At 37.1% G+C, this 16,847-nt stretch overlaps 1 protein-coding gene across 1 annotated transcript in view; it reads right to left on the bottom strand.

The window, feature by feature from the left end:
* AKR1D1 (aldo-keto reductase family 1 member D1) overlaps window positions 1-16,847 on the bottom strand; it is a 43,049-nt gene that overhangs the window by 17,869 nt on the left and 8,333 nt on the right. The window contains exons 2-5 of the mRNA XM_025854886.2: window positions 13,412-13,579; window positions 10,245-10,361; window positions 4,392-4,469; window positions 511-633 (exon numbers count right to left, since the gene is read on the bottom strand). Coding sequence (XP_025710671.1) covers window positions 511-633; window positions 4,392-4,469; window positions 10,245-10,361; window positions 13,412-13,579 — 486 coding nt within the window. The remainder of the gene's footprint in view (window positions 1-510; window positions 634-4,391; window positions 4,470-10,244; window positions 10,362-13,411; window positions 13,580-16,847) is intronic.

The raw sequence follows: 16,847 nt of genomic DNA, 5'->3' as shown, positions 1-16,847 counted from the left end.
TGAAGAGATACTAGGAGGAGGACACGAGGCAAATTTCTGTATTTGTTTCTACATAACTAGCCATTTCCTCCACACTATTTACTGAAAAATTCATCCCTTTGTCATTAGTTTGTGTTACTGTTTCTACATTAAGTTTTTATTACACTTGGGCCTGTTTTAAGATATTTCTTATTTTCTATTAATTTGTATGTTGGTTCTCATACTAATCTTACACAATTTTAAGTGCTCTGTACATCTTAATATCTGGCAGATCTAGTTCCTCCTCATTATTTTTCTTCAAAAAATTTTTTGGATTATTTTTGCTTGGCTTTGAGCTTGCAAATCTTTTTTTAAGAGACATAAATTGAGAGCTGTCACAAGACTTGTTCTCAGGGTCTTATGATGAGATATATGTAGAGTGACCACAAGATTTCTGACTCCTAGCCCAGGGTTCTCCTGTTAAGTAAATACTGGAATCTCCCCCTCCCCTCACAGTCCCCCTCTCACCTCCCACCTCCCGTCAAACTGTACCTGGTTGCTGACTGGCTTATATTTGAGTCCTGGTTTGTTCAAGATGAGCTCTAGCTGCCTGCGGTTAAAATTGGATACTCCGAGAGATTTCACCAAGCCAGCGTCTTTGCAAGCTTCTAAAGCCTGTTGAGGAAAGGTCAAGGGGTTTAAAAAAAAAAAGCCTCAAAACAAATGATAATGTTTGTGAGGGTGACTATGAATCTTTAAGAAGGAAAGTCCTTGGGTATATTAATAAGCGTTCTGTGAAGAAAAAAAAAGTGAGAGAGGCAGGAATTCTAGAATTGAATTAGTGTGGGAAATATTGTACAGCATATCTTCCCCTAGCATTTTCACAATGTATACCAGTCCCTTAAGAGTGATCTTATTTCTTGAAATCTGTTGAGATTTGCTTTATAGCATGGTACCTGATCCATTTTTATAAATGTCTGGCGTGTGTGAATATGTATATCTCTTTTTATTAGATATAAATCTCTCCTCTTGCTCTGTACCTCTCTCTCATGCACATATATATATATATGTATATGTATATATATACAACATATATAAACACACACACACTATATGCAAAATTAGGTCTAGCTTTTCCTGACTTCTCAATAATTTAAAGGACTATGTCAGAAATTTCCCACTATATTAGAAGACTTTATCAATGTCTTCTTATAGTTTACTCACTTTTGCTTTATATATTTTGAAGATGTTTTATATGGTACATATGTGTTTAAAATTGGTATATATTCGGGGCGCCTGGGTGGCTCAGTCGGCTAAGCGTCTGCCTTCGGCTCAGGTCATGATCCCAGGGTCCTGGGATCGAGCCCCACGTCAGGATCCCTGCTCAGCGGGGAGCCTGCTTCTCCCTCTCCCTCTGCTGCTCCCCCTGCTTGTGCTTTCTCTCTCTCTGTCAAATAAATAAATAAAATCTTTAAAAAAATAAGTATATTTTCTTGGTAATTTGAGTCTTTTATCATTATGCTATTTATACTTCCCTATAAATTTTAGAATCAGCTTTTCAATTTCTTTTGGTATTTTGACTGGGACTCCATTGAGTCTTTCAATCAGTTTGGGGAAAATTAACAACTTGATGTATTCAGTCTTTCTATCAAAGAACATGATATATCTCTCAACTTATTTAAAGTTTGAAAAATTGCTCTCAGTAGTGGTACCTGGCCAGCTTAGTTGGTAGAGCGTGTAACTCTTGATCCTGGGGTTGTGAGTGCAAGCCCCACGTTGAGCATAGAGATTACTTAAAAATAAATTGTTCTCAGTAATGTATCACATAGTTTTTACTGTTTAAGTCTTGCACTGATTTTGTTAAATTTATCTCTAAACACTTAGTATCATTTAAAAAAATTTAATTTCCAATTGTGTGTTGCTAACATATACTTTATATATAAATACAATTTTTATTTCTTGTCCTATGTGTTATTTACATGTGTGCTTTTTAGTTTCCAAATATTTGATGGTTTATCAGATTGATTTTTGTTATTGACTTCAAATTTAATTCTAATTTTATCAGACAGACTTTGCATAAAGAATATTATTAAATGTATTGAGATTTTTTTTCATGTCTCAGGCAATGGACTATTTTGTTAAATGTTCTACGTGCCCTTGAAAAATAGCGTTTTGTTATAGTTTGTGAAGTATCTATAAATGTCAATTAGGTCAAGCTGGTTGATAATGTTCATATCTCTTCTATAGATTTCCATCTACTTATCTCAATTATTGAGAGAGAGGTTCTGAAATCTTTGACTGTAATTGTAGATTATTCTCTTTCTCTTTTCAGTTCTCTTCATTTAAGCTTCATGTATTTTGGAGTTCTGTTATTAAGTGCATAGATGTTTAGGATTGATCTCTTCATTATTATAAAATTTTGCTCTGAAATCTTTGCTGACATTAAAATAGCTACTCCAGCTTTCTTTTGATTACCATCAGCCTAGTATATCTTTTTTATCCTTTTACTTTTTTTTCTTAACCTTTTACTTCTAGCCATTTGTTTCTTTTTATTTAAAATGGATTTCTTTAATATATATAGTGGGGTTTTGCTTTTTATATATTCTCATAACCTCTGCCTTTTAACTGAGTTGTTTAGACTATTTACATACATTGTGATTATTAATATAACTGAGTTTAAATCTCTTGTCTTGCTCTTTGTTTTCTATTTTTCTCATCTATTCATTTTCCCTCTTTTTTTCCTGTCTTTTCCTCGATTTATTATTGTTTCTTCAATTTTTTTCTTTATTGTCTTGTTTGCTATACTCAGGAAGTTTTAACATTTTCTCTGTATGTTTGATATTCTGAAATTTCACTGTAATGTATCTAGATAAGGGTTTTCTTTTCTCTTTGGTAATCCATGCCCTTTATCTTTTTTTTTCTTCAAATATTACCTCTTTTTCTTTTTTTTTCCAAGACTCCTATTGTATGAATACTAGAAATTCTAATTTTATCCTTTACATCTCTTAGCTTTTCTTTCATATTTAAACAATTTTCTTGTCCTTTCCTTCTTCATATTGGGTGGTGGGGTTGCTCATCCTGATCTTTCAGTCTGATAATTTTTTCTTTGTCTATATCCATTCTATTTTTATCCCATTGATTGCACTATTTTACATTTTTCTAATTATTATTTTTGCTTGTTTTTTAAAAAATGTATTCTTGTTCTTGTTTCATATCACTAACACCTTATCTCCTTGAATCTATTAATTGGCTAAAAAAGTTAAAAATTCTTGGTCCTCTGTTCTGTTTATGCTTGGATCTCTAATTAAGATACGATGTTTCTTTGTAAAATAAATGCCTTGTAATTTGGGGTTGTTAACACATTTTTTTTCCCTGGGGATACAGGCTATGCTATAGGGCAGTCCCTTGGAAAGGAACCCCAGACTCCAAACCTAGTCATCTACAATGAGGTCAGGAATGAGTGTATGATCTCTTGAGTGGAGAGCCCCAGGCATCAGAAAACCCAATCAATGCCTCCTCACCCCTCAAAACAACTCCACAATTCAGATAATCAGCTATAACTACAAGGGGGATGTCCATTAGAAAGAGGTACTTGTTAGAGTGTAATTTCCCAGCCTCTGGAGTTTGGAATGAGAGAGGGAGGGGAACAACTGCCAGAGGTCAGATAGTAACTCATGTTTTTCTCAGCCTCTCACAAGTGCAGGATTTCAGTGCTACTCTGATTTGATTCCTAAAGACATCTGAACATGAGTCTTATATTTCTGCATGTGTGGAGCAGACAATATTTGTTCCAAGGCTATATAGCAGGAGAGAAGAAAAAGCCAAAAGAACTCTAAGGTCCTCTCCTATGTTATCCTCTTATAGCTTATTGGGCCGCCTTCTACTCTAGGTAAAAGCTGCCATATTACCTCATAAAGAAACCAGTTCAAAATATCTGTACCCCTCACCCCAGCATGAATCCATACAGGTTTTCTCATTACTTCCCCATCGTTTCCCTAATCTTATGATCTTGGGGAAGGAGCCAACAGCTTGCTCAAAATTGGAACCAGAATTATTGTTTCAGTTTTTCATGTATCATTTTGTTTCTTTTAAACATCATAGTAATGATTTTTATAAATTCAATTTGAGAAACTCCAAAAATCTGTGAATTTATCACATTTATATATTTTTATTTACAGTTACATTAGAATTTATTTCCTTTCTTTTTCTTTCTACACTTCTCTCTCCTTTGGCATTCTTCTTTTCCATCAAAACAAAATCAAGAATTTTTCAGTGCAGAGAAGGCGGAATTTTACACATCTTTGCTTATGGTTAAAAATACCTGTTTCGAAATACCTTTCCATTAGGAGTAAGGGCCGCATCTCTCCATAAATTGAACAGGAGAGACAGTTTAAAAATACAGCCTTCAAGAAAAGAGGCCCATTTAAACTTACCTCCCAAGTGGCACACAGATTTGACTTGTGATATAACCATTTGCCATTCTCATCTTTAGGATAGATTTCATCTCCAGGCTACAAAAAAAATGAACATAACTTATTTTATTTATAACTGGGAATTAAAATTATGGAATTTGAGTTGTCATTATGACATATACCCTGGCCCTGGGAAAGCAATTCAATTTTAATTATTTATATATTTACATTTAATAAATATGACACATTAGTCTCATTATCTCACCCTGGCATTCATTTTCCTTTATTTACTGACAAATTATCATTGTTCTTAAACCACGAAGTTCTCTCATAGTGAAAGGAATCTGTTCAACACCCCCCACCCCGACCCCAGCCATACTTAGAGACAAAACTCACAGGAGTCTGTACTTTGCCCTAACTCTGTTTTTCTAGGTCATTTTTGGAAAGTAGACCCCACCTACAAAACATATTCTTCTCTAGCCTGACCACAGCCCACATCCTGGAAGGGTCCTGGACAGAGCCCCTTGAAAAACCTGCCATCTCTTGTTCTACCTGGCCAAGAGTCGACCCCCTCCCCACCCCCCACCCCCACCCCATGGGTACAGCTATAATCCTCTCACAACCTTCAAAACCCCTTAAAATGCTCAACCTAACAGAAACTTGGGGCTGACATTTCTCTGGATATCTGGCCTCTCTCTTCCGTTGGAGATTGAATAAACACTGTCCTGTTTATTGCTCCACTCTTTGCACATTTTTTTGCCACCCTCATCACCAGCCACTCTAACAATAACAAAATTCTCAACAAAAGTTGAGAATTAAGACTTTTAGGCTCAGTGTTTTGACCTAACCCTAACCCTTGCCAAAGTTTAGAACAGCAAATTTCTTACTCTGATGAGAAACCAAAGATCATCATCAAGGGTGAGAGGAAGTTCACCAGCTAAGAATAGTGTAGCTAATGAATGGAACGCTTCCTAAAAGTATAAGGGAAAACTCAGCACATTACTTCTTAGTTCTGACTAATCTGCTCTGTGGTTCTCTTCTTTCCCTTTCCAGCCCTCCAGGAGTTTAGCATCTGTTTTTCTACTTCACAAATTGTTTCAGTATCAAACATAGTTTTTGGGTGATCCTTTTCCAATTAAGATTGACCATTGGTTTTCAGGTTTTTCCTTTCTGACTATATCTAAAAATGGGACCCATCTGTTACGGGCTTGGAGACGGCAGGATAGAGAGAAATAAAAGATGATTTCTAGGCTCCTTGGTGGCTGGTGGTGATCATTCCCTGAGTTTAGGCTAGCCATCAAGAGTTTTGTTTTGGATGTTTTGAGATTGAAATGGCAATTAGACATTCACTGGGTATGTGAGGAGGCAATTAACAGAGAAGTCTGAGGGAGGCTCAGAGAGAAGTCTTGACTGCAGACAAATTTGGGAGTCCTCAGCATATAAAGTGGTATTCAATCCACGCAACTGATCACGTTTAGAGAAGGTGCGGCCCATTAAGACAATATTGAGGATAGAGTACTGGGCATAATGACATTTGGAGGTTGACAGGGAAGAAGCTGTCAAAGATCTTGAGAGGGTGATATCATAGAACCATGAGCTGAAAATGTTTAAAGAAAAAGGTAGCAGTCACCTGTATTGAAAGAGATCAAATAATATGGGGACAAAGTATCTTTTAGATTTGGATGACAGGATGGAAGTCTGTAGGCCTTGATAATAGGAATTCTTTGTTGAAAATTAAGCAACTGGACAAAATCATTTATACTCTTAAAAATTTTTTAAATTTTTCCTTCTGTCATCTCACTTGAATGAAACTTCCCCCTGGTGATAACATTTTCTCCATTGTCCTTTTTAGTGAAAACAATTTCTTCTCAATTCCTCCTGTCACACTGAGAACAGGAAAAGGTCTCCTTTCTCCTAAATGCCCCATAATCATTCATGTTAATTACTCTTTCTATCTCTGATTCTAAGCTCTTCGACCTTCTCAACACTTATGACCCATATTTTCACTCCAGTCTTTCTCTATATTTCTTACCTTTTGCATTTCCTAGTTTTACTTCTGTTCTGAAAGGGCTTTATGCCTCCATTATGAACTCTGTTAAATAATTTTTACTTCTCCAGATTTTAATTAAGTCCTTACCAAGCCTACATCCATGTTCAATATTTCTATGATGCCTCCCTTAAGCTTCTGCTGTGTCTACTTTACTAATCCATTCATTCTGATAAACCCATTGTCTTTGTCCTCTATTCCTGCTCCTTACTGTAATACCTTGCTAGAAAAACAAACCAACCCTCTAGAAACCCATGCTATTGACTCTCATTCCTGCTCAGCAGTAACTTCATTCATCTTTTAAAAATGTCTTATTGTGGGGCGCTTGGGTGATGGAGTTGGTCAAATGTCAGACTCTTGGTTTCAGCTCAGGTCATGATCACAGGGTCCTGGGATGGAGCCCCGAGTCCAGTTCCACATGGAGTCTGCTTGAGATTCTCTCTCCTTCTCCCTCTGTTCTGCCCCCCCACAACTCATGCTCTCTGTCTCTCTCAAATAAATAAATCTTTAAAAAAAAATCCTTAAAGATGTTTTATTGTGATTTTTTGTATTTTGTTGTTCTAAAATTGTGTCTGCTTGTTAACTTGACATTTAAAAAAATTTCAGTGCTAAAATATTTTAGCAAGAAAGGTTTCTTGTTAAAAAAATCATGGGATTCAAAAAGCATGTGATATTTTGGCTTCAAAGATTGATTTCTCAATTATAGGAATTATAGGTTCATGTGTGAAGTAATGTCATTATACTGTGTCATTTCTCACTGTTAGAAGTTTTACTGTCTCTCTGCATCCTTGAGCCTTGATTCCACCCAAGAATAGCAGTGGAAATTCTCTGTTTACCTTTCCCAAAAAGATTTTACAAATCGTTGGTCAGTCACAGAGAAGTAAATTTCATTTTCTCACTTTTAGATATAGGCTCTTTCCAAATATTTAAGACTTAGCTTGGAAATCTACCATTTGAACACGAGTGAAGTTGGTTGTGTGAGGATGAGGGCTGAGGTTATAACTCTCAAGAACCTGAAATATAAAAAATCACTATAGTTTACAGGGTATTGGGATTGCTAGGTTCGGGAGGACAAGTATGGGGTTGGCATCTGGGAACCCACCATCTGGTCCCATTCTAATGAACTTTAAACCTGAGTGAGTTACTTCCTTGTTTGGGTCCTCAACTTTCTCTTCTGTGAAATTAGGTTATTGGGATATCTTATTACTAAGGTTCTCTTCCACCTGAACATTTCAGAATATTATCTTTCATTTATTATCTATAAAATGTTAGACATTGTGCCAGTAATGTCACATATATAATTTTATGAGTCCTCACAACAAGGTAGTTGCTATTGTCTCCATTTTACTGATAATGAAATTGAAGTTCAGAAAGAACCAAAAAAAAAAAAAAAAGAAAAGAAAAGAAAGATCAAAGTAACTATTGCTAGGAAGTAATAAAGCTGAAAGTCAGTCCCTCTTCTGTGTGACTCCAAAGCCCATACAGACTTTTTCCACTGCACCATGTTTAGGTGATATGGAAAGAGATCAGGTAATAACCTGACCAGGTCATCTGGCTTGTATGTGACACAGCTGGGACTCAAACTAGGCAGCTTGCCTCTGGAGTCCATGCTCCTTACCACTATGCTAAGTGGCCTCTAATCAATTACAGTAGAAATCTGTTATTTTGTTTTCTGTCATACCCATGCTGTCTCCTCTGGAGGAGCCCTTTCCATGTTGTTTGGGTGGGCTGACCCAGCTTTTATTCTTGGTCATAGATGTCAGTCGGTCACCCATTTGGCCCTGAGCAAAGATTAGTCAGGAATAGGTACAAGACCAAAGGAAAGCTAGTCAGTATTTCTCCAGAGGTTAATGCGTGGTCTCTCTTTGAATTCTCACGTTGTGTTGACAGTGTAGGCGTGGCATGTCAATGGCCATTTTGCCATCATACAGAGAAGGATTTTTGAGAATGAAGCCAACTAAAACAGAGATAAAGGGCCAGTTTCACAGTTTGACTTTCTGGATCCAGCTGGGCCTGAATTAGATATCCCTCGGAATTCTTAGCTCCCTTTTTAGCTAACACCAATTTGAGCTGGATTTCTGCCATATAACAAGTTCTGACTAATACAAAGATGTTGGGGTATGGCGAGTAATGGGTCAAAAGTGGGAAATTGGTTAGGTCGATATGGGATTGTGGACAGTGAGAAGTATCCTGCCTCCAGCTGAGAATTGGCAATCCTTGCTCTGCAATAGCATAGAATCTGTTAAATTTTTGTTTTGTTCTGTCTTGAGACTCAGACAAATGGGCCTACTAATGTTGGAGCTTTAGGGGACTTAGTAGAAAACCACTCAGTATTAGAATTTGTTGGCCATTTTTGCAGTCTTCAGGTAGGTCTTGAAGAAAGATGTGTTTGTTGCTACTGGGCTTATAAGATGAGAGGTAAGATGCTATTTTGCTAAAATGGGTACTCTGTACTTTTGGATGTCATCCAAGACGACAGAAGTTGAGATCTGAGCCTTCTGGAGATAGAAAAGTTAGTGATAGCCAAGGCAAGAAGGTAAAAATCCTAGAAGGAAGTAATATTGGACTTTGGAAGGATTCTGGTTGTGTCTGAAGACAAGATCTCAGACCACAGATGCCCTACTGGACAAAGGTGCACCATCCAATGAGATGCAGCCTGGGTGCAAGGAACACATTAGCTGTGCCTGCCTGTTTTATATTATTTCAAGTCAGATGGAGGTCAGTAAGCTGAAGATGGGGCAGGTGAGTAAAACAAGGAAGTTCTTTACTAAGAGACAGAAACCATAGGCCACAGGTTAGATATAGGAAATGTGACCCTATTAGATTTCTAGTTTTAATTACTCATTCATGGACCTGACTGAATGTGAATTTACTGAAAGCTTATTACATTTTAAGGGATATTGCCTTATCGGTGAAATCTCAACCTGACCATAAAAGCCTATGATTACCAAGGCCATTGTGAAGCCCCCAAACCTATATCTACATGAAGTAGGAGGCAAAAGGTCAATCTTTCCCAAAGTCCATCTTGGATGTGAGCCAACAAGGAAAGTGTTTCCAGAGAACAGAACAGGGGAAGCCAGGTTGGCTGCATAAAAGAATTCTGGCCACTGTAATGGCAGAGTCTTTGTTCTTTCTGACTAGCAGCAGGATCTGATTTACCTTGTGGACAAGTGGCCAATTTTATTTTTCAGTCTCTCCTACCCTCAATGAAATTTTAAAACAGTGACTGTTCTTTAGCAATGTATATACAGGTGTGTGGTGGGTGGTCAGTTCACAGACTGAGAAAGTTCAAAGAAGGAGTGAATTTGAACTAGAGCAATAGATATCACGTAGATACCCTGATCTTGGATCTGGCTCTCCAAAAACCTGACTATTCTTTGGGTTATTTCTTTTTGGAGGGGGTGGAGGGTGAGTAAGTTTTCAGTTGTATATATTATGTTGCATTATGTTCTGCAGGGACATTTTCATGACTGTGTGAACAGGAAGAAGGGTGTGTCTGAATGCCAGGTAACTAAAATGTAGAGTACAGGTAGGGAACTACATGTCAGTTTGATGGAGAGAGTTTAAACTATAGTTGTAAAGAGCAGACATAATAGCAGGTGCATTGGATTATGAATCAAGAAGCTAGGGTCCCAGACCTGAGTCTGTTACACATAATCTTTGTAGACATTTGTTGGGGTTGGTCAGTACTATCTGATTTATAGCAACAAAACACCTTAACACTCTATGGTGATAAGTAATAAACTAGCTTCATAGCTTCACATGCACAGCTGCTGGCTCATGGTTGCCAAAGAGCAGAGACCTAACCTTTAGGCATCTGAACTTACCTTGAAAGCCATGGGTATTTCAATGATGTAAAGATCCACATAATCTAGCTGAAGGACATTAAGTGTCTTCTCCAGGGTTGGGCGGACCATCTCTGGGTCATGCCTTGTAGCCCACAGCTGAAAGAATAAAAAGGTGATAGTTAACTAACATTTACAGTTTTTTTTTTAATAATAATGAAGCCCTTTATTCTTAACAAAGCACTCATATATATTATTCACTCATTTCATTTTACAAAAATATCTTTATGCTGCAGTGTCATCTGGGTATAGGATGAGCTCATATAACTGTTGACACCTGGAGTATACTTTATCTAAAAATAGTACCAGAGACTTGCAGATCCACCTGAAGCACAGAATACCTAGGTCGATGACAAAGTCTTGCCCTGCTCCCTGATAATTTCTGAATTGACCCTCAGCACTTTTGCTTTTCCTCATTGCGTAGATAGGGAACATATATCTGACTAGCTGGTTGGGCTTAGTGCTTTATTTTCATGACACTCTGATAAAAGATGCACTTTAGCGGAACAAGAAATATGGTTATGGGAGTGAATTCACTGGGTCTTTCACCTTGTGACAGGTGGTACAGAAGTTGGTGAAACTTTAAATTATTGCAAATGTTTAGATTTTCTGTTCCTTTGTTCTCATTTGGTCCTATGCAGACCCCAGGGAAATTCTGCCAGTTTTTACTAAGAAATTACTGGCTCTCTGGCTAAACTGGTAATGTCACCAAAATAGTGGTGTGGAAGACACAGTCTGGTCCTCTCCAATAAAGGTCAATAATTTGACAGCTATCCACAGATGAAAATGGGGAGATGGTCAAACAGTACAAACTTTCAGTGATAAGATGAATAAATTCTGGGTATCTAATATAAAACATGGTGATTATAGTTAACACTACTATATTATATATTTGAAAGTTGCTAAGAGAATAGATCTTAAATGTCCTCACCATAAAAAGGAAATGGTAATTATGTGATATGATGGAGGTGTTAACTAACACTATGGTGGTGATCATTTTGCAACACATAAGTGTATCAAATCAACATGGTGTACACCTTAAGTTTACAAAATGTTATATGTCAATTATACCTCAATGAAGCTGGAAAAAATAAATTTGGCTTAACAAAAAAAAAAAACAGAAAGAAAATGAAATTACTCAATCTGTAAAGTGTTAGGTAATGAAAGATTAAGGCTTAGGTTGTCAAACTAGAGCATGTGTACCTTCAAGGTCTCTAAAGCATAGGGTACTGAGGGATCCTCAGAACCCTGGGATAAGTTAATACATCTTCTTGGAGCATCAAATTTGTTCAAAGTGTTTTTAGGGAAAAAAACTTACATTTCTGTACCCCTTTTGTCACAAGGAAGGGCAAGCAAAATTGGTAAAATTTGATTTTTCTCTATGTTGGACAATATTTTTTTTCTTGCCTTAAGTGCATAAAGAATAGAAAACAATGTGGAAAGAGTAGTGGAAAAATGTGTTTTTGTCATTACTGTGGGACCCTTTGGTGTGTTATTGCTGCCCTTCCATCTAGCTGAAAATTCTGTTTCATACATTTTAATTTATTTTTATTCAACAAACACATATAGTCCTAGCTCCGTGCCAGGTACTATGTTTAAGTGCTTTGTAAATGTTAACTCATAGCAACTTTATGAAATAGATTACTTAATTTGGTTCCATTTTTCCAATATGATAGATATTACAACAGTGTTAACTGTTTACCAGGGGAGATAAGAAAAGTTTTTTGGTTTGTTTTTCTTGGTGGTAACTTAAAAATCCAATTTTTACATTCAAACAAAACGAAACAAATGAGAATATATTACGGGGGAAATGTAAAAGTCTGAAAAAAATTTAGGATAAGACATAAATCTTTAAAAATATTTCTCGCTTTGGGCAGGTTGCTTTGGCCTAAGTTCTCAGGATCTGAGTTCAAGATTATTCTTCACCAGAAACATTTTTGGGAGCACCAGGTTAAGGTTTGGTGTTTACTCTAAGGAGAGACTGTAATAATAAAATCTTAAGGAATAAAAATTGTAAAGCTATAATAAAGTAAAAATCTTCAGGCTGATATTTTGGGGTAGTGGCTATATGTGGCCGCTTGGAATCATAATCCGTAAGTGGCTGGAGACCTGGGGAACCACAAACTCCTAGGGAGCTTGGCAAGGAGCCTGAGTGGGGAGCTGGGAGGAGGGGGTGTCTGGGGAGTGAATGAAGTCAGAAGCAGAATCTTGGTCTCTTTTAGAACACTCAGGAGAATTTATTACATGTTCTCCAAAGTTGTACAGCTTTATTTCTGCAAAGCTGTCTGTAAATACTCATCCTGTATTTCCACTGGCTTGCATTTTAATCATGATGCTTTATCTTTCTGATTGCTCTTCAGTGGATAGTGATTTCTAATGTTGGAAATTTCAAATGCTCAAAAGTAGAGATATAAACAAAATGTCATATATCCACACAATAGAGTATTATTTGGCCATAAAAAAAGAAATGAAATTCTCATATATGCTATAACATTAATGAACCAAGAAAATGTTATATTGAGTGAAAGAAGCTAGATACAAAAGGCCACATATCATATGATTCGATTTGTATGAAATGTCCAAAATAAGAAAACTATAAAGACAGAAAGCAGATCAGTAGCTGCCAGCGACTGGGGGCAGGGGGAGGAAAAATGGGAAAAATTGGAGTGATGAAAATATTCTGGAATTAGGTAGTAGTGATGGTTATGCCACTTTGTGAATACATGAAAAGCCACTGATTTAAATTGATGAATTTTATCGTATGTGAACTGCAGCTCAATAAAAAAATTAGTGATCTATGGACAAATAGGCATAGAAAAAAAAAGAAGGCTGCCCTTTTAAAGAAAGCTTTGGCAAATGCTTATGTAATATGAACCACTTCCACCCATCCTCTCTTGCCTCTATTTCCCAATTTTTCTGCTTTGTAGATTTGGCTCTTCCCATATTGTCTTAAATTAATGCCCACGTATGAAGAAGGAGCTTTGCCCTAACTTTCAACAGGCTAATTAATCAGTCCCTAAATTCTGCGTAAGAATGAGGAATTTGGGAGTTGAGAACTCGCTCTTCTTGGTGGACCCAACATTCTTTAACAAAGTGATATAAGATCCATTATTAATATAAGGAGTTGGAGGGTGAAGGGAAGATCTTACCTTTCCACAGTAGAAAATATCCTCCCTCCGCACCTTTCCTTCTGCTATCTTCTCCCTGATGGCCTCCCCCACTTCGTGCTCATTCTGGTAGATGTAAGCCCCGTCAATGTGCCGGTACCCTGAATCGATGGCGATCTTCACTGACTTCGCACAGGTCCCCTTAGGGGTCTGAAATGGCAAGGGGGTTGTTGTGGGGAAGAGAAGAAGTGGATCTTTCCTTAATCATTCTTTTATTTTTATTTTTTTTTAATTTTTAAAAGATTTTATTTATTTATTTGACAGAGAGAGACACAGCGAGAGAGGGAACACAAGCAGGGGGAGTGGGAGAGGGAGAAGCAGGCTTCCCGCTGAGCAGGGAGCCCGATGCAGGGTTCAATCCTAGGATCCTGGGATCATGACCTGGGCTGAAGGCAGACGCTTAACTGACTGAGCCATGCAGGCGCCCCTCTTTTAATCATTATTCATCAGGATACTCTGCACATAGACATTGTTTTGCAACAAAAATGACAAATCCCCAATTACATGCTGTTGTGATTGGAAGATGGTGTCTGGAGGCTGAGGACACTGACCTCACAGAGAGTTTCCTTCACACCCTCAGTGGGGGACTCCTTGCATACCAAGTCTGCCCTAGCTTTGTGGCCTCAGAAACATAACTTGATCAGTTTTACCAGTGACAAGAGATTTCATAACAGCTATGTTATAGGAAGGCACAAGTTCATTGAAGAAGGCTCCATTATAAATCAAAGTTTTGGAAAAACAGAGATACATCCACAGAATGGAATATCATTCAGTAATAAAAAGACATGAAGTACTGCTATAGCCACATGGCTGAACATCAAGACAATTATACTAAGTGAAAGAAGCCAGATGAAAAATATATTATGACTCCATTTATATAAAATGCCAGAAAATGGAAATTAATGTATAGTCCAGATGCAGATCAGTGATTACCTGGGGTGGGGGACAGGACAGGCATGGAGGCAGGGAGCAAATACAAAAGAACACAAGGAAACTTTTGCAGTGATGGATATGTTCACCATCTTGACGATAGTGATGGCTTCATGGGTGTACGTATGAGTCAAACTCAACCAAAATGAATACTTTAAATTATGTACAGTTTATTGTATGTCAACTATTCCTCAATAAACTGGGAAAGAAGAGTGTGGGGGGGGCGTGTTAGATTTTCAAGATATATTTTTATCAAATTTGTTAGCCAAATCTTTGTTTGTTTTATTAACCTACATGAAGCCTAAGAATAACATCTCCCCTGGACATTGACAGAACCAAAAGACCTGACAAACTCTTGACACTGCAAGTATAAGTTATCCGTTCTTCAGACTGCACATAAATTGCTGTTCTTTAGTTATGATAACATTTTAAATACCCATGAGTGTGTCTCACTTTAGTTACATTTTTTCTTAAGGAGAATGGAAGCCTTGATAGATATTTCCATCAAGACAAGCATCTAGTCTCGCTGAATAAAATGTGCAAATCATCTTTTAGGTTGTGTTTGGAGGAGAGGATTAATCTTATTTGTAGATTGCAATTGACCTCATATTCAGACGGTGATCATTCTGATCTTGTTCACAAATGTTGAGAACTACTTGTGCTTGCCTTTGTATCTTCAGTGTTCTAACCAAATGCTTGACAAATCTCAACAGACCTGTGAATTCTGGCCCATAGAAGTTGATTTATTGAGAATGAGTGAGACAAGAACTCTCTTGCATTTCTAGTGACTTTAGAGTCCAGGGCTGGAAATAAAAAGCACTAGAAGCCTAAATTATATTTTCTTTCCCTACTTCAGTTGAAAGTCATCACTATTGAGAAGATAAGAGGGTATGAAAAATGAACAAATTGGCTACACAGATGGTATTAGAAAATAGGATTTAAGAAAAGAGACACACATTCCAGGAATGTCAGAAATACCTCTTTGGTTTCTTAATTGACAACATGATTAATAGAGCTTGAATAGAGATTGAGGCGAAAAAGCCCTACAAAGCACCCTGTAAAATGAGATGTTATGGATGACGACAGCAAGAGTGACAACAAAAGTATACCGGAAGAGGAGGCTTGGGGTAGAATCCAGAAATTTAAGGGAAAAAAAGTAAAAATACTACTTCCACTTTCAGGTATTTACATAGTATTATTGAAAAGAATAAAGCTTCATATGAAATGGTAAAATATAATCTCAGAAATAGCACTGAGATTTTGTGGCTGGAATTGATAAATGTAAGTATAGAACTCAAATAGATTTAATACAAGGGGAAAACCCCAAAACAATGCATATTAAAGTATATACTTATATTTTCAAAGATCAACCCAAGACAAGAGGCACAGGGGAGAGCATTTAGGATAAAGAAGATGAGAAAGACAAACACTAAATTAGGAGCGTGGTACTGACCCTTAGCCTGAAGTAACATACGAATGATGCTTTATTTCATAAAGACATGGCACAGAAGCAAGTTATCGTAGTGAGTCTTCTATTATTCAGCTACCATTAAAGAGCCTTTTCTAAAAGCTGAATATCTGATACAGTCTTTGCTTGCTAAAAATATTTTCCCTCAGATGGCAGAAGCAGCAATGAGGTGAATTACTATTTTGGACTTAATTCTAATCAATATGGAGGAACTAGTTGGAAATGTGGATGTGAGAAAAATGCTTCTTTATAATTCTTAAATGTAGCATAAGAGAACTGTATGTACATTCTGACAGATTCTTTAAGAAAATTCACTTTAAGGAAAACTCAGAAAGATAAAAAAATACCATATTTGGAGACTTAAATAAATGATATGATAGTAGAATCTTAAATGCAAAATTTTGACTCCACCATTAAGGATGATATCAGTGAAATAAAGAATTCTGTTTCCAAAAATGATCAACAGCACCCTTCCTCCACTTAAGAAAGGGGAGAGTCCTATGAGGATGTGGTGCCATCTTCCAAGATGTAACACATACTCTAGGTCAACATCCATTATATGGTGTTGTGTCCCCAATAAGTAGAAAACACAAGTCTGAAAACACAGTAGGAGTGGTTCAGCTTAGCATTACTCCCTTGACTCACTGAGAAAATGAGTACTTCTCATCCCTGAATTTGAGGCTCTGTGGATCCTAGTTCCTAGCCTTAGTTCCCAGGGGAACCCAGACTCCTTATTTCAAGAGTTCAGTATTTGAAGAAAGATGTAGCCATACCGGCAGGGGTAAGTGACTTTATCCCAGGAGGAGATAGGGTTCCTTCACTGTTACATGATAAGCCAGGGAGGAAAACATTGGGCACCTAGGCCATCCAATGATATACCCCTTCCTACTTTTGATAGTTAGTGGATAAGAGTAGCAGCCATGATCTGAGAAGGATAAGTGGACCAGAGACTCAGACAACTTGAGAGATGAGGATCTAGGTTATAATATTTCATAAGCCACCTAGACCAGAAGAGATGTT

Source organism: Callorhinus ursinus, unplaced genomic scaffold, assembly GCF_003265705.2.
Source record: "Callorhinus ursinus isolate GAN/ISIS: 27379988/994484 unplaced genomic scaffold, GSC_fseal_2.0 scaffold12, whole genome shotgun sequence".
Taxonomy (NCBI): Eukaryota; Metazoa; Chordata; class Mammalia; order Carnivora; family Otariidae; genus Callorhinus; species Callorhinus ursinus.
The sequence above is the reverse complement of the archived record's forward strand: the minus strand, read 5'-3'. Positions and strand labels throughout refer to the sequence as shown.